This window comes from Schistocerca piceifrons, chromosome 2 (genome assembly GCF_021461385.2).
Source record: "Schistocerca piceifrons isolate TAMUIC-IGC-003096 chromosome 2, iqSchPice1.1, whole genome shotgun sequence".
NCBI lineage: Eukaryota > Metazoa > Arthropoda > Insecta > Orthoptera > Acrididae > Schistocerca > Schistocerca piceifrons.
In genome coordinates, this window is record NC_060139.1 from 114,871,193 (window position 1) to 114,885,505 (window position 14,313).

The window sequence follows — 14,313 nt, forward strand, 5'->3', positions numbered from 1 at the left end:
GATGAAGATCGTTTAAAAGCAAAAATTCACAATGACCCACGTCAGTGTCCGCCCTGATAGCTGAATGGTCAGCGTGACGGACTGCCGTCCTAAGGCGTCCGGGTTCGATTCCCGGCTGGGTCAGGGATTTTCTCCGCTCAAGGACTGGGTGTTGTGTTGTCTTCATCATCATTTCATCCCCACCAGGCGCGCGGAAAAAAAGATAGAGTGCTTTCTCCTCTCGCGTCAAATAGTGAAGTATAGTAGTATAAAGTGTTTCTTCTTAGTGAAATCAGTGATACAAAGTGCTTCTCACCAAACATCTGTCATGCTCGCGACCAAATCAGTGTCAAAAGTATACCCAGTAGTACTACCAGTGGTTTTTTTTTTATTTTTTCGTTTTTACTGTATTGTCCAGGATACAAGCATTACTTAGTGGAAAGTGCAAACTACTCATAATTTTTTCTTAAATTATTTCCGTTACTATGTGCCCTAAAACATTTATATTGTCTACTCACACTTTCCTCTCTGCTTCTCTTATATAGTATGACATAAATTCCTCTGTTGTTCAATTTATGTATAATCTGTAGTATATGTAAAAAAGTTTCTTCCACTTCTGCTCCATCTATCATGCTGATGTTTCCCTCATACTGCCCCACCTAATAGTGCAATCTAGAGGAGGAGATCAAACCAGAATGTACAATGTGCCTGTGGCATCACAAGTGCGTGACATACAGAAACATGAACTCAAAATCAATGTGTCGATGGTACATATAAATTATTGTGCCTGTCCTGCAATGTGTTACCCAAAAAAAAGATGACAAGTGGCCATGTAAAAGGGTTCAAGGAACAACAATAAGAGAAAAACGAAAAAGAAAAGAATATACAAACGAAAACCTATAAAATGACAGTAATGTTAACCAACACTAGGAATATAGTAGGTTAATAGAATAAAATGTTTTTTTTTTAATGTGACGTCGAATGTAAATAAGACCTGCACCAAGGCGGCCGGACCTGCCCCGTAAGGGGCCTCCCGGTCAATGATGCCAAACGCTCATTTCAGTTTCCACACCCACGTCAGTGTACTCGAGAAATGGCGGATGTGATGAACTGTGATCATTCCACCATCGTGCAACGTTTGCATGATGTGAGGAAGTTTCAAAAATCGGGTGTATGGTACCGCATGATCTAAGCCAAAATCACAAAACTCGGCGGGTGGCCATATGTGTGGTCATATGTGAATCTCTGCTTGCCCGTCATCAATTATCTCGTGAACAACACTGACCATTCGTACCCTATATCGTTATTGGTATCGAGAAATCATGTCTTTACGCCAGAACAGGGCAAAGAAAGAGATGGTGTAGCCCTAACAAAGCAGCAACTCCCGCGGAACTGCGAAGATGTGGTTCACTGTGAACTGCTTCCCCAAGGTGTAATCGTCACTGCCGACATTTATTGCCAACAGCTGAGGCGTCTTGCACACGCCATCCACGAACGACGAGCAGGAAGACAGCGTGACGTGATTCTACTCTACGATAACGCCCACCCGCATTCTGCTAGACTAACAAAACACGCTTGACAGGAGTTGGGTTGAAGAAATCATTCTCCCCCCTCCTATTCACTTGATGTCTTCCTGGAAGAGCCACCAGCTACCGTCTCGCTCGGGACCGCCACTTGTCTAGAGGTACTCTCCGCCCTGCTAAGGTACCGTTTAACAGTCGTTACTTCGGGCACGGTCTAGTAACGAAGCTCGAAACAGATCGCCGTTTCGGTAGTTTGGTAGTTGCAAGTGTTTCGCCATACTACGGGAGAGCAGCACCGTCACGCATGCGGTCAGGTTCACCGAACTCTGCCAATCCCCTTTCGTTGCCGAAACCTAGTTCTCGTGGTCCTGTATTCTCTCTCCGAAGTGTTCTCAGTCAAACTTGTATAGTAAATAGTATTTCTATATAACGTTCCGTGAATGTGCCTGTGTCAGTGGAGGTTGCCCTCAGTTGAGAGTCCGTTGTTCTGTGCTGATTTCAGAATATACCTCTTTGCGTTAGTGTTGTGATTTCTCTCACCTCTGCGACAGTATCCGTTCAAATTAGTGGCTGTGGTGTCACCGCCAGACACCACACTTGCTAGGTGGTAGCCTTTAAATCGGCCGCGGTCCGGTAGTATACGTCGGACCCGCGTGTCGCCACTATCAGTGATTGCAGACCGAGCGCCGCCACACGGCAGGTCTAGAGACGTCCTAGCACTCGTCCCAGTTGTACAGCCGACTTTGCTAGCGATGGTTCACTGACAAATTACGCTCTCATTTGCCGAGATGATAGTTAGCATAGCTTTCAGCTACGTCATTTGCTACGACCTAGCAAGGCGCCATTATCAATTGCTATTTATCTTGTGATGCATGTACCGTCAGACCGATGTTCACCAATTATGGATTAAAGTTAAGCATTCCAGAAGCTACGTGCTATTTTTGCTACTATAAAGACCTTGTCCTGTTCCAGACCTCACGCCATCCTGCGTGAGCTTAAACGCGTGCCCTTCGGCCTCCCGTCCGAGTGGATTGGCTGTCTTGCCAGTCCACAAAAGTGGCTTCCTGCAAGTAGGGTCGTAGTCCATGCCTTCCCGCGGTCTGATACTGGGTAGAACAATAACAAGAGACCCCGATGGCATATCAGTCTTTATCTCGTCCGCTTTTCTCCCACGCCGTCTAGGATACGGAAACTGGCTGTCAGTTTAGGTGAGGTGGGGCCATTCTGGACGTTCGCGTATTACCGACACACGTCAAACTCGACGCGTTCTGCGAGAAGGGGTGGCCGACCTAAATCATCCAGGATCGAAATCCGGTCACCTAGTGTGTCACCAGGGAGCATCGGGAAACGTCTGATTGCAGCAGGATTAAGATCACTTGTGCCGCTGGCCAGACTATCTCTCACACCAGAACACCGTCAAGCGTGACTGCTCTGGTGCCGTGAATGAGTTGACTGGAGAGTGGGACTGGCGTTCTGTTGTCTTCAGTTATGAGAACAGGTTCTGAACGTATGCGAGTGATGGACGTACACGTGTGGTGAGCTGCGTATAACGGAGTGCATTCACCCACAACCCATAGGCCCCCACCAGGTTTCATGGTGTGAGGTAGTGCTGTAGATAAAATATCAATATATCGATATTTTTCAAAAAAATTTAGGAAAAAAATCGAAGATTAGTTGCGACGATAAATCGATTAAGAATGGCAAAAACGGGTGCCGGTAGTTTTATTTTATATTATATTTTTTCCACAATTTTTGGTAGATATTTAAAGTTGTCCTTCTGAAGTTGTAGTAGAACACAATTTTACTTTCACTGTACGAAGGAGTCTCACAACTTTTTGAGCTGTCGTCATGACCAAACTCTCTCTCTTGACTTTGTGAAGCAAGTACGAGGGTGAGTCAAATGAAAACCTTAAATTTGTAATAACAAATCGAAATTTCGCTCCGTTATCCTGTAAGTTGGTAAACGTGCTTAAAACAGCGTGCAGAATAGCCTGTAGGTGGCAGTATAGTGCAGACGCACGCATACCGTCGCAGTATCAGTATAAAGATGGCCGCTCCACTTGCGACTTGCACCAGGGAAGAACAGCGTTCTGTTATTCGGTTTTTGCGTAGTGAAGCTGTGATACCTATTGAAATTCATCGACGAATGAAGGTTCAGTACGGCGATGCGTGTTTGTCACAGCAGCAAGTCTATGAATGGAGTAGGAAGTTCGCAAATGGTGTGACTACAGTGCAAGATGCTCCTCGTCCAGGTCAGGGACAACGAGTTGTGACTCCACAGAACATTGCCTCAGTTGAAGCCATAGTGAAGGAAAACCGCCGAGTGACGCTGAATGACACTGCACCATGTTTACAGATTAGTCATGGGTCAGCACACTACATTGTGCATGATGTGCTCCAGTTCCACAAAGTGTCTGCAAGATGGGTGCCACGGCAGCTGACTCCTGAAATGAGAGAACGACGAGTTGATGCTTGTGAAGAACTTCTTCGGCGCTTTGAACGAGAAGGTGACTGCTTCCTTGCAAGAATCATTACTGGCGACGATACCTGGGTTCACTTCCACCAACCGGAAACGAAGAGAGCGAGCAACCCTGACCTTGCCCCAAGTGATTTCCATATGTTTGGACCACTCAAAGACGCAATGGGAGGAAAGAAGTTCCGTTCTGATCAAGAGGTACGCCACGCGGTGCATGAATGAATGCGCGGACTACAAAAAGAATTTTTTTCTAAGGGAATTTATGCATTTCGTAAGCGCTGGAGGACTTGCATTGGGCGTGGAGGAGATTATGTTGGAAAGTGATACAGCTTTGTACCACTTCTGCACAATAAATAATATCTAAAAAAATATTTAAGGTTTTCATTTGACTCACCCTCGTGTATGCGGCACAAAAGAAGAAGCCCGATTGCACTTAGAGAGGGACCGATTTGAAGAAACAGCACACCAGCTGAACTATAAAATAATTTTTAACGCAACTAGTGTGCTGTTTTTTCACATCGACATTTTTTCACAAACAGTTGCTGAAAACGATGAACAAAGATCTAAGTGACAAGACTGATCTTAGCGACTGGTGGACGCGTGCGAGTGAAATGCTGACGCTATCGGCGCCCGGCGCTACCAACAGCTAACTGAAACGTTTAGCTTCAGTACGCAATTTTGACACTGTAACAGCTAGGGAGCTGGCGTTGGCAGAAATTAAGTGTTGTGTACATAGTTGCGCGTAGTCAGCGCGCACACAACTTTCCCACTAGAGCGCGTCCCGCTAAGCACAACAGCGCAGGCGCAGCGCTCGTCCGTCTCCGCTCTACGAGATGGCGCTGCCATAAAGACGGACCAAATTCTGCTTCCGCCGATCCACGTAGTAATAAGTAACGCAGCCAATGAGATTGCTGCTAACGTATAACCTTTTCTCCTCGCGGATCACACTCGCGCAGTGATACCCGAACGCTCGAGGTATTATAACGAGTGTACAGACCTCCGATTATTCAGTCTTCATCAATCTGCTTTAGTCTGCATTAGTCTGTAGGCAAGTTTCAGTCTGCGCCTAATAAGATTATCATATTCCTGTACATAGCCATGAAGAGTAATGTATAGACACTTTGTCAAGTATCAGAGATATGTGAGAATAAGATCAACGTACCAAGACCAAAGGAACTTCAGATTTCCAGTTGTAAACAGCATCCGGAATCAATTTACGTAATGTCTATCCTTTTTATTATTTTAATAAATGTGTGTAAAAATTAATCAAGTTCTGTTTAAAGTTGGTCACCGTCAATCTGCTACGCTAAGCGTGCAAGTGGCATTTCTATCGTCTGACCTAACGGCAGAAGATAAACACGCCACAATAAGACCACGAGACATATTGCTGACACTCGCCTACTTCGTTAGAGCGACAAGTCAAATAATCTGATGGTGTGTGTACCGAAGGTCTCACAGTACGCACACCACATGAAGAAACAGGGAAGTCGACACGAAGTGTTTCGGACAAGTCCGATATGCTATAAAACCTAACGACGGACCCATGGGACACCTTTTATTGTGCCACTTACATAGAGCTACCATTGTTAGCGAAGTGGTTATCGCCAACTGTGAACGTGCATTGTTTTCCATTCAATTCTTGCTCCATTGGGGACAGACAGGCTGCTAGTTTGTTGATGTACAGAATATCTAATAATAAATCAATATTTAAATAAGCAGCTTTAAAACCGGCAGTATACGAGGGTTGGAACTTTAATAGAGGCAACTATTTATTTACAGCTCATACAAAATATACAAAATAGATACGTGTTTCAATGTTTTACTGACCTTCAAAGTAGTCACCAGCATTGTGTACAACCCGTTGTCAGTGACATGGATGTCGTAGGATACTCTTAGCAGTGCCAGTTGTGTTGACAGTTCGAGCGGCGCGGTCTATTGTCCAACGAATTGTAGCAGTTCTGAAGCAAATGCCATGAAGTGTTTCCTTCAGTTTAGAAATCGAGTTGAATTCACAAGGGCTTAAGTCAGAGGAGTGCAGTAGGTGGTATAGCACTTAGCATCCCCAACAGTCAAACAAATCAGTAACAGCTTGCACTGTACAAGCTGGAGCATTGTCCAGTAAAATGATGGTCATGTCCTGCAGAAAGTGTGATCACTTCTGTCTCTGTTCAGTTCATTTTTGGAACACAAACTACGACCAGCTTAGAGACAGAAGTGATGACACTTTCTCCAGGACCTGACCATCATTTGGCAGGACAATGCTCAAGCACGTATAGTGCAAGCTGTTACTGATTTGTTTGACTGATGGGGCTGCTAAGTGCTATACCACCTACTGCACTCCGGCCGGCGAGGTATTGATCCTCCGCCTCCATGATGATCATATGGAGGATTACCGCCTGTTGTTCCTGTGAGTTTCCGACTACAATCTACAATTCACAATAAGTGTCTGGCAGAGGTTTCATCGAACCACCATCAAGATGTTTCTCTGCCGATCTACCGTCGAATATCGCGCGGGAAAAACGAACGCGTAAATCTTTCTGTACGAGCTCTGATTTCTTTACTTCATTATAATGCTCATACCGCTCTGTGTAGGTGGGTACCAAAAGAATATTTTCACACTCTGAGGAGAAAGTTGGTGACTGAAATTTCATGAGAAGATCCTGCACTGAAAAACAGCTTTGTTTTAATGATTGCCACTCCAATTCACGTATCATGTCCGTGGCGCTCTCCACCCTGTTTCGCGGTAGTACGAAAGGAGCTGTCCATTTCGACCCCATCAGATGCGGATGCCACAGAGCACAGCAATACTCCAGAGAAGGACTTATAAGCGTTGTCAGTCTCTCTAGTATACCTGTTGCATTTTCTCATGCATTTGTCAGTGTTCTGCTAATAAATCCTAATCTTCAGTTTGCTTTATCCACAACAGTACCTATGCGATCGTTCCAGCTAAAGTTATTCGCAGTTGTAATCCTTAAGTATTTAGTTGAATTTACAGACTTAAGATTTCTTGCTTTTTCACGTAATCTAAGTATTTAGTTGAATTTACAGACTTAAGATTTCTTGCTTTTTCACGTAATCTAAATCTATCGTATTTCTTTAGGTTCTCGCGTGGAAGGCTTCACACTTATCAGTATTTTCACACCATACACCAGATAACGTGTCTAAATCGATTTACAATTTGTTTTGACCATCTGATGACTTTACAAGACTGTAAATTACAGCATCATCCGCCAACAATCTAAGAGTGCTACTCAGATTGCCTCCTAAATTGTTTATGTAGTTAATAGAGGGCCTATAACACTTCTTGTTCGAATGTCCACACAATGTACACACCAAGTCACACCAATACCCAAGAAACGAAGTAGGAGTAATCTACTAAATTACAGATTCATCTCGCTAACGTCGATTTGCAGAAATCACTTATGTTTCACTCGATGCAAATGGAAATGAGCGTTTGGTGTCATTGACCGGGAGGCCCCTCAAGGGGCAGGTCCAGCCGCCTTGGTGCAGGTCTTTTTACATTCGCCGCCACATTGGGCGACCTGCGCGCCGGATGGGGGTGAAAAGATGATGAAGACAACACAACACGGAGTCTCTGAGCGGAGAAAATCCCCAACCCAGGTGGGAATCGGACCCGGGCCCCTTAGGGCGGCAGTCCGTCACGCTGACTATTCACCTATCGAGGCGGACTGTTTTACTCGATGACTTTCCGCCAGTTACTGCGAACTCTCGAATCCAGTCGCACAACTGAAATGATAGTCCGCAGGCACGCAATTTGATTAGAAGACACTTGTGGCGAACGGAGCCAAAAGCGTTCTGGAAATCTAAAAATATGGAACCATTCTGAGCTACCCTGTCGATAGCATTCATTACTTCGTGAGAATAAAGAGCAAGTTGTGTTTCACACCAGTGATATTTTCTAAGGTGCGTGTTAGCTATTCGTCAATAAATCGTTTTCTTCGGAATAACTCATAATGTTCGAACACTATGTTCCATAATCCTACAGAAAATCGACGTTAGCGACGTTATTGTCAATGCCAATGAAATTCACCAACAGTCGTGTAACTTACGATGTTATTTTATTTTGTTTTGAAGGCTACCAGTTTCAGCATTTTACTACGCCATCTTCAGGCCCCATATGCATGTCTCCAAATAAACGAAAATGTAGTAGAGAGCCATAAATCCCTGGATGTCGTGAATTCAGTCGTTACAGTAGTGCTTCATTCGGAGACTTGGTAGCACTCAGTTGCTATTAAGACTTCGAACGAAGCACTAGTGTAACGACTGAATTCACGACATCCAGAGATTTATGGCTCTATATGACATTTCCGTTTATTTGGAGAGATGCGTATGGGGCCTGAAGATGGCGTAGTGAAATGCTGAAACTGGTAGCCTTCCAAATAAAATAATATAACATCTTAAGTTACAAGGCTGTTGGTGAATTTAATTGACAATGACAACTACTTAACGAGCTGATGTCCCCTGTCCATGATGGATCAACAGAGATTAGCGATTTGAGTCTGTATTTTAGCGAATTACTCCTATTTCCTTTCTTGAGTGACTTGGTGCGTAAAGAAGTGCACTTCCGAACACACTGCCTGTACTTTGACTATTGTTTGTTTTTGTATTTCAGAGTAAAGACTCTTTTTTTTGTATGGCGTAGTTTCCTTTTGCATTTCCTGTTTCCATTAATTTTAAGTCCAGACAGTTTCGCAGATGCGGTAGTGGAACAAAATGGTTTTTTTTTTTTTTATATATAGGTCCCGGCTGTTAAGGGGGGTAGGACGTGAAACGGGCCGACTTGGAGCAGGAGAGGCACCACAGGACATTTTAATTTACACTGTCTATATTTTTACAAATAAATTCATAAAACTTTGTTAGCATGACCAGGAAGGATTCAGGATTCAAACGCATAGCAGAGGAAGTTCAAAAACATAACAAAACAAATTCTTTTTACATGTGAAATTTCATCATTATTTCACTTGGCATTAGCTGCATTCGTTGCTGTAGGTACACTTTTCTTCATAAGTAAGAGAGATTCTTCGATGAATTTTGCACGGCATACAAACCATACTTACAGGTGTATGAATCTCTAGAATTTCCCAAATCTGTTAAAAACTGTGGTAAAAATTGAGATAATTAAGTATAAAATTCGAATTTTCTCTAAACACGAAGTTTAAAACGTAACAGCCCATTCATTTTTCCATAGATTAAAAAAATTGTAGTGTTTCATACACCTGTAAGTATGGTTTGTAAGCTGTACAAAATTCATCGAAGAATCTCTCTTACTTATGAAGAAAAGTGTACGTATAGCAACAAATGCAGCCAACAGTAAGTGAAAAAAATCATGAAATTTCACATTTAAAAAATATTATTTATTTCGTGTTTTTGAACTTCCACTGCTATGAGTGTGAATCCTGAATCCTTCCTGGTCATGCTGACAAAGTTTTATGAACTTATTTGTAAAAGTATAGACAGTGCAAATTAAAATGTCCTATGATGTCTCTCCTTCTCGAAGTCGGCCCGTTTGACGTCCTACCCCCCTTAATCTGCTGCTAGTGCTTATTGTCAAGAGCTTTCCGGAAATCTAGAAATACGGAATCAACTTGAGGTCCCCTGTCGATAGCGGCCATTACTTCGTGCGAATAAAGAGCTAGCTGCGTTGCACAAGAACGATGTTTTCTGAAACCATGCTGATTACGTATCAATAGATCGTTCCCTCCGAGGTGATTCATAACGTTTGAATACAGTATATGCTCCAAAACCCTACTGTAAACCGACGTCAATGATATAGGTCTGTAGTTCGATGGATTACTCCTACTACCCTTCTTAAACACTGGTGCGACCTGCGCAATTTTCCAATCTGTAGGTACAGATCTATCGGTGAGCGAGCGGTTGTATATGATTGCTGAGTAGGGAGCTATTGTATCAGCGTAATCTGAAAGGAACCTAATCGGTATACAATCTGGACCTGAAGACTTGCCCGTATCAAGCGATTTGAGTTGCTTCGCAACCCCTAAGGTATCTACTTCTAAGAAAGTCATGCTAGCAGCTGTTCGTGTTTCAAATTCTGGAATGTTCCGTTTGTCTTCCCTGGTGAATGAATTTCGGAAAACTGCGTTCAATAACTCCGCTTTAGCGGCACAGTCGTCGGTAACAGTACCATCGGCACTGCGCAGCGAAGGTATTGACTGCGTCTTGCCGCTTGTGTACTTCGCATACGACCAGAATTTCTTCGGATTTTCTACCAAATTTCGAGACAATGTTTCGTTGTGGAACCTATTCAAGGCACCTCGCATTGAAGTCCGTGCCAAATTTCGCGCTTCTGTAAATTTTAGCCAATCTTCGGGATTTCGCATTCTTCTGAACTTTGCATGCTTTTTCCGTTGCCTCTGCAACAGCGTTCGGACCTGTTTTGTGTACAATGGGGGATCAGTTACATCTCTTACCAATTTATGAGGTATGAATCTCTCAATTGCTGTTGCTACTATATCTTTGAATTTGAGCCACATCTCGTCAACATTTGCATAGTCAGTTCGGAAGGAATGGAGATTGTCTCTTAGGAGATTGTCTCTTAGGCACCTTCAAGTTTGAAGGATGGCGATGCTGATATGAGTCTTAAATCCAACACCACCATCAGCTCAAGCTTCAGCGATAGAACGTCGGCGCTTATCTTTTTTTGCTGGCTGGAAACGTTATTTTGGTGACCAAACAAACAGTGTGTGCGTGTACTCACGATGTAGAGAAGGGCGGGCTGCCCCTTGACGGTGCAGCAGCAGGCCAGCGAGCCGACGATCACGATGAGCGCGCCGGCCCCGAGCAGCACGTAGGGCGCGGAGCGCGAGAACTCGGTGGACAGCTCCATGTACTTGTACAGCTCCACCTCCAGCCAGATGCCCGCCGCCAGGATGGCGATCCCCGTCAGCTGCAACAAGACACACTCCCTCAGCACGCCCCTTCACATCACACGCGGCACGCTGCCCTTATAAGCTAACCAGAGTACTAGTCACCACGTTAGAATGGCACACTGATCTCTCTTATCACTGTAGATGATACGCTAAATCGCCAAAGAAACTGGTATAGGCATCCGTATTCAAATACAGTGCTATGTAAACAAGCAGAATACAGCGTTGCGGTCGGCAACGCCTATGTAAGACAACAAGTATCTGGGGCAGTTGTTAGATCGGTTACTGCTGGTACAATGGCAGGTTCTCAAGATTTAAGGGGGATTGGACGTCAAACGGGCCGACTTGGAGCAGGAGAGGCAACACAGGACATTTTAATTTGCACTGTCTATACTTTTACAAATAAATTCATAAAACTTCGTCATCATGACCAGGAAGCATTGAGGACTCACACTCATAGCAGTGGAAGTTCAAAAACGTAGCAAAATACCTTTTTTTTACATGTGAAATTTCATCATTTTTTCGCTTACTACTGGCTGCATTTGTTTCTGTATGTACACTTTTCTTCCTAAGTAAGAGAGCTTCTTCGATGAATTTTGCGCAGCATACAAGCAGTACTTACAGGTGTATGAAACTCTCGAATTTTCCAAATCTGTTAAAAACTGTGGTAAAAATTGAGTTAATTAACTATAAAATTTGAGTTTTTTCTAAACATGAAGTTTAAAATGTAACACTTCATTCATTTTTTCATAAATTAAATAAACTCTAGAGTTTCATACACATGTAACTATAGTTTGTATGCTGTGCAAAATTCATCGAAGAATCTCTCTTACTTAGGAAGAAAAGTGTACCTACAGAAACAAATACAGTCAGTAGTAACTGAAAAAATGATGAAATTTCACATGTAAAAAAAAGGTATTTTGCTACGTTTTTGAACTTCCACTGCTATGAGTGTGAGTCCTCAATGCTTCCTCGTCATGATGACAAAGTTTTATGAATTTATTTGTAAAAGCATAGACAGTGGAAATAAAAATGATCTATGGTGCCTCACCTGCTCCAAGTCGGCCCGTTTGACGTTCTACCCCCCTTAAGTGAGTTTGAACGTGGTGTTACAGTCGGCGCACAAGCGATCGATCACAGCATCTCCGAGGTAGCGATGAAGTGGGATTCTCACGTGTGACCACTTCACGAGTGTACCGTGCATATCAGGAACCCGAAGACATCAAATCTCCGACATCGCTGCGGTCGGAAAAAAATCCTGCAAGAACGAGACCGACGACGACTGAAGAGAATCGTTCAACGTGACAGAAGTGCAACCTTTCCGCAAGTCCTACCGATTTCAACGCTGGGGCATCAACAAGTGTCAGCATGCGAACCATTCAACGAAACATCATCGATATGGGCTTTCGGAGGCGAAGGTCCACTCGTGTAGCCTTTATGACTGCACGACACAAACCTTCACGTCTCGCCTGGACCCGTCAACACTGTCGTTGGACTGTTAATGACTAGAAACAAGTTGCCTGGTCGGACGAGTTTCGTTTCAAATTGTATCGAGCGGATGGACGAGTACGGGTCTGGAGACAATCTGTTGAATCCATGGACGCTGCATGTCAGCAAGGGACTCTTCAAGCTGATGGAGGTTCTGTAATGGTGTGGTGCATGTGCAGTTGGAGTGATCCCTGACAAGTCTAGATACGACTGTGACACGTGACACGTATGTACGCATCCTGTCTCATCAGCTGTATCCATTCATGTCCATTCCGACGGAGTTGGGAAATGCCAGCAGGACAATGCGCCATCCTACACGTCCAGAAATACTACAGAGTGGCTCCAGGAACACTCTTCTGAGTTTAAACACCTCCGCTGGCCACCAAACTCCCCTGACACGAACATTATTGAACGTATCTGGGATGCCTTGCAACGTGCTGTTCAGAAGACATCTCCTCCCTCGTACCCTTACGATTTAAGGACAGCTCTGCAGCACTCTTGGTTTCATTTCCCTCGAGCACTACTTCAGACATTAGGCGAGTCCATACCACATTGTTTTGTGGCACTCCTGCTTGCTCGCGGGGGCCCTACACGATATTAGGCAGGTGTACCACCTTCTTTGGCTCTTCCGTGTATAAAAGGTGTCTCAAGGGGAATGGCCGACATACAGGAATATGACTGGAACGCTCATTAGAAGCAAAAAACTCATATGGCCATACGTCCTATTCCGAATGGTTTTCGAAACAGAACACAACGTACGAGAGGGGGTTTAATAATCAAAGCAACACTTTTTTTCTGAAAGCAGCCTGGTTTTTTTCAGGAATCCAACACATCTTATTATTACCTACTCTTTTGGCTACAAAACCCTATTTTCCAACATAGTCGCCGGCCGAAGTGGCCGTGCGGTTAAAGGCGCTGCAGTCTGGAACCGCAAGACCGCTACGGTCGCAGGTTCGAATCCTGCCTCGGGCATGGATGTTTGTGATGTCCTTAGGTTAGTTAGGTTTAACTAGTTCTAAGTTCTAGGGGACTAATGACCCCAGCAGTTGAGTCCCATAGTGCTCAGAGCCATTTTCCAACATAGTCTCCGTTCAATGCGACGGCCTTATGCCACCTTACTGGAAGGGCATGTACCACGCTTCCGGTCGACGTCGGAGCCAAAGTCTTGCTGCATCAGTAACCCCCCCCCCCTCCCCTTTCATTTACGTACTGCTTCCTGCGGAGTGCGTCTTTTATTGGGCCAAACAGATGGAAGCCGGAAAGTGCAAGATGCAGATTGCAGGTTGGTTGAGGAAGCACAGTCAGATATAGTTTTCTCAGTTCCTCACGGGTGTGCAGACTTAAAGTGGGGCCTTGCGTTGGTCTAAAGAAGGAGAAGTTCATTTGTACGTTTGTGGCGACGAACACGCTGAAGTCGTTTCGTCAATTTCTTGAGAGTAGTACTATACACTTCAGAGTTGATCGATGCACCTTGAGGGAGTATATCAAACATAATACCCCTTTCAGAGTTCCAGAAGAGCGTCGCCATGATTCTACCGGCTGAGGGTGTGGCTCTGAACTTTCTCTTCGGATGAGAGGTGTGTGGCAACTCTCCATGGACTGCCGTTTTATTTTCAATTCTAAGTGATGAACCCATGGTTCATCGCCTCTGATGACAGTCGACAAAAAATTATCACTATCAGCTTCGTAATGCGCAAGCAATTCCCCACAGATGACCCTTCGTTGCTCTTTATGGTCTTCTGTGAGTCGGCGAGAAACCGAGTGGGCACACACCTTTGTGTACCCCAACTGGTGGACAAGCGTGTATCCACTATCAACGGGGACGTCCAGTTATGCAGCGAGGGGTTTCACTGTGATCCGTCAATCACCTCGAATGAGAGTGTCCGCACGTTCCGATATTGCAGGAGTCACGCTGTGTGCAGCCAGCTGGCAAGTGGGAGAC

At 44.4% G+C, this 14,313-nt stretch overlaps 1 protein-coding gene across 1 annotated transcript in view; it reads right to left on the reverse strand.

Moving 5' to 3' along the window:
• LOC124774999 (tetraspanin-7-like) overlaps window positions 1–14,313 on the reverse strand; it is a 148,845-nt gene that overhangs the window by 82,807 nt on the left and 51,725 nt on the right. The window contains exon 2 of the mRNA XM_047249752.1: window positions 10,715–10,903. Coding sequence (XP_047105708.1) covers window positions 10,715–10,903 — 189 coding nt within the window. The remainder of the gene's footprint in view (window positions 1–10,714; window positions 10,904–14,313) is intronic.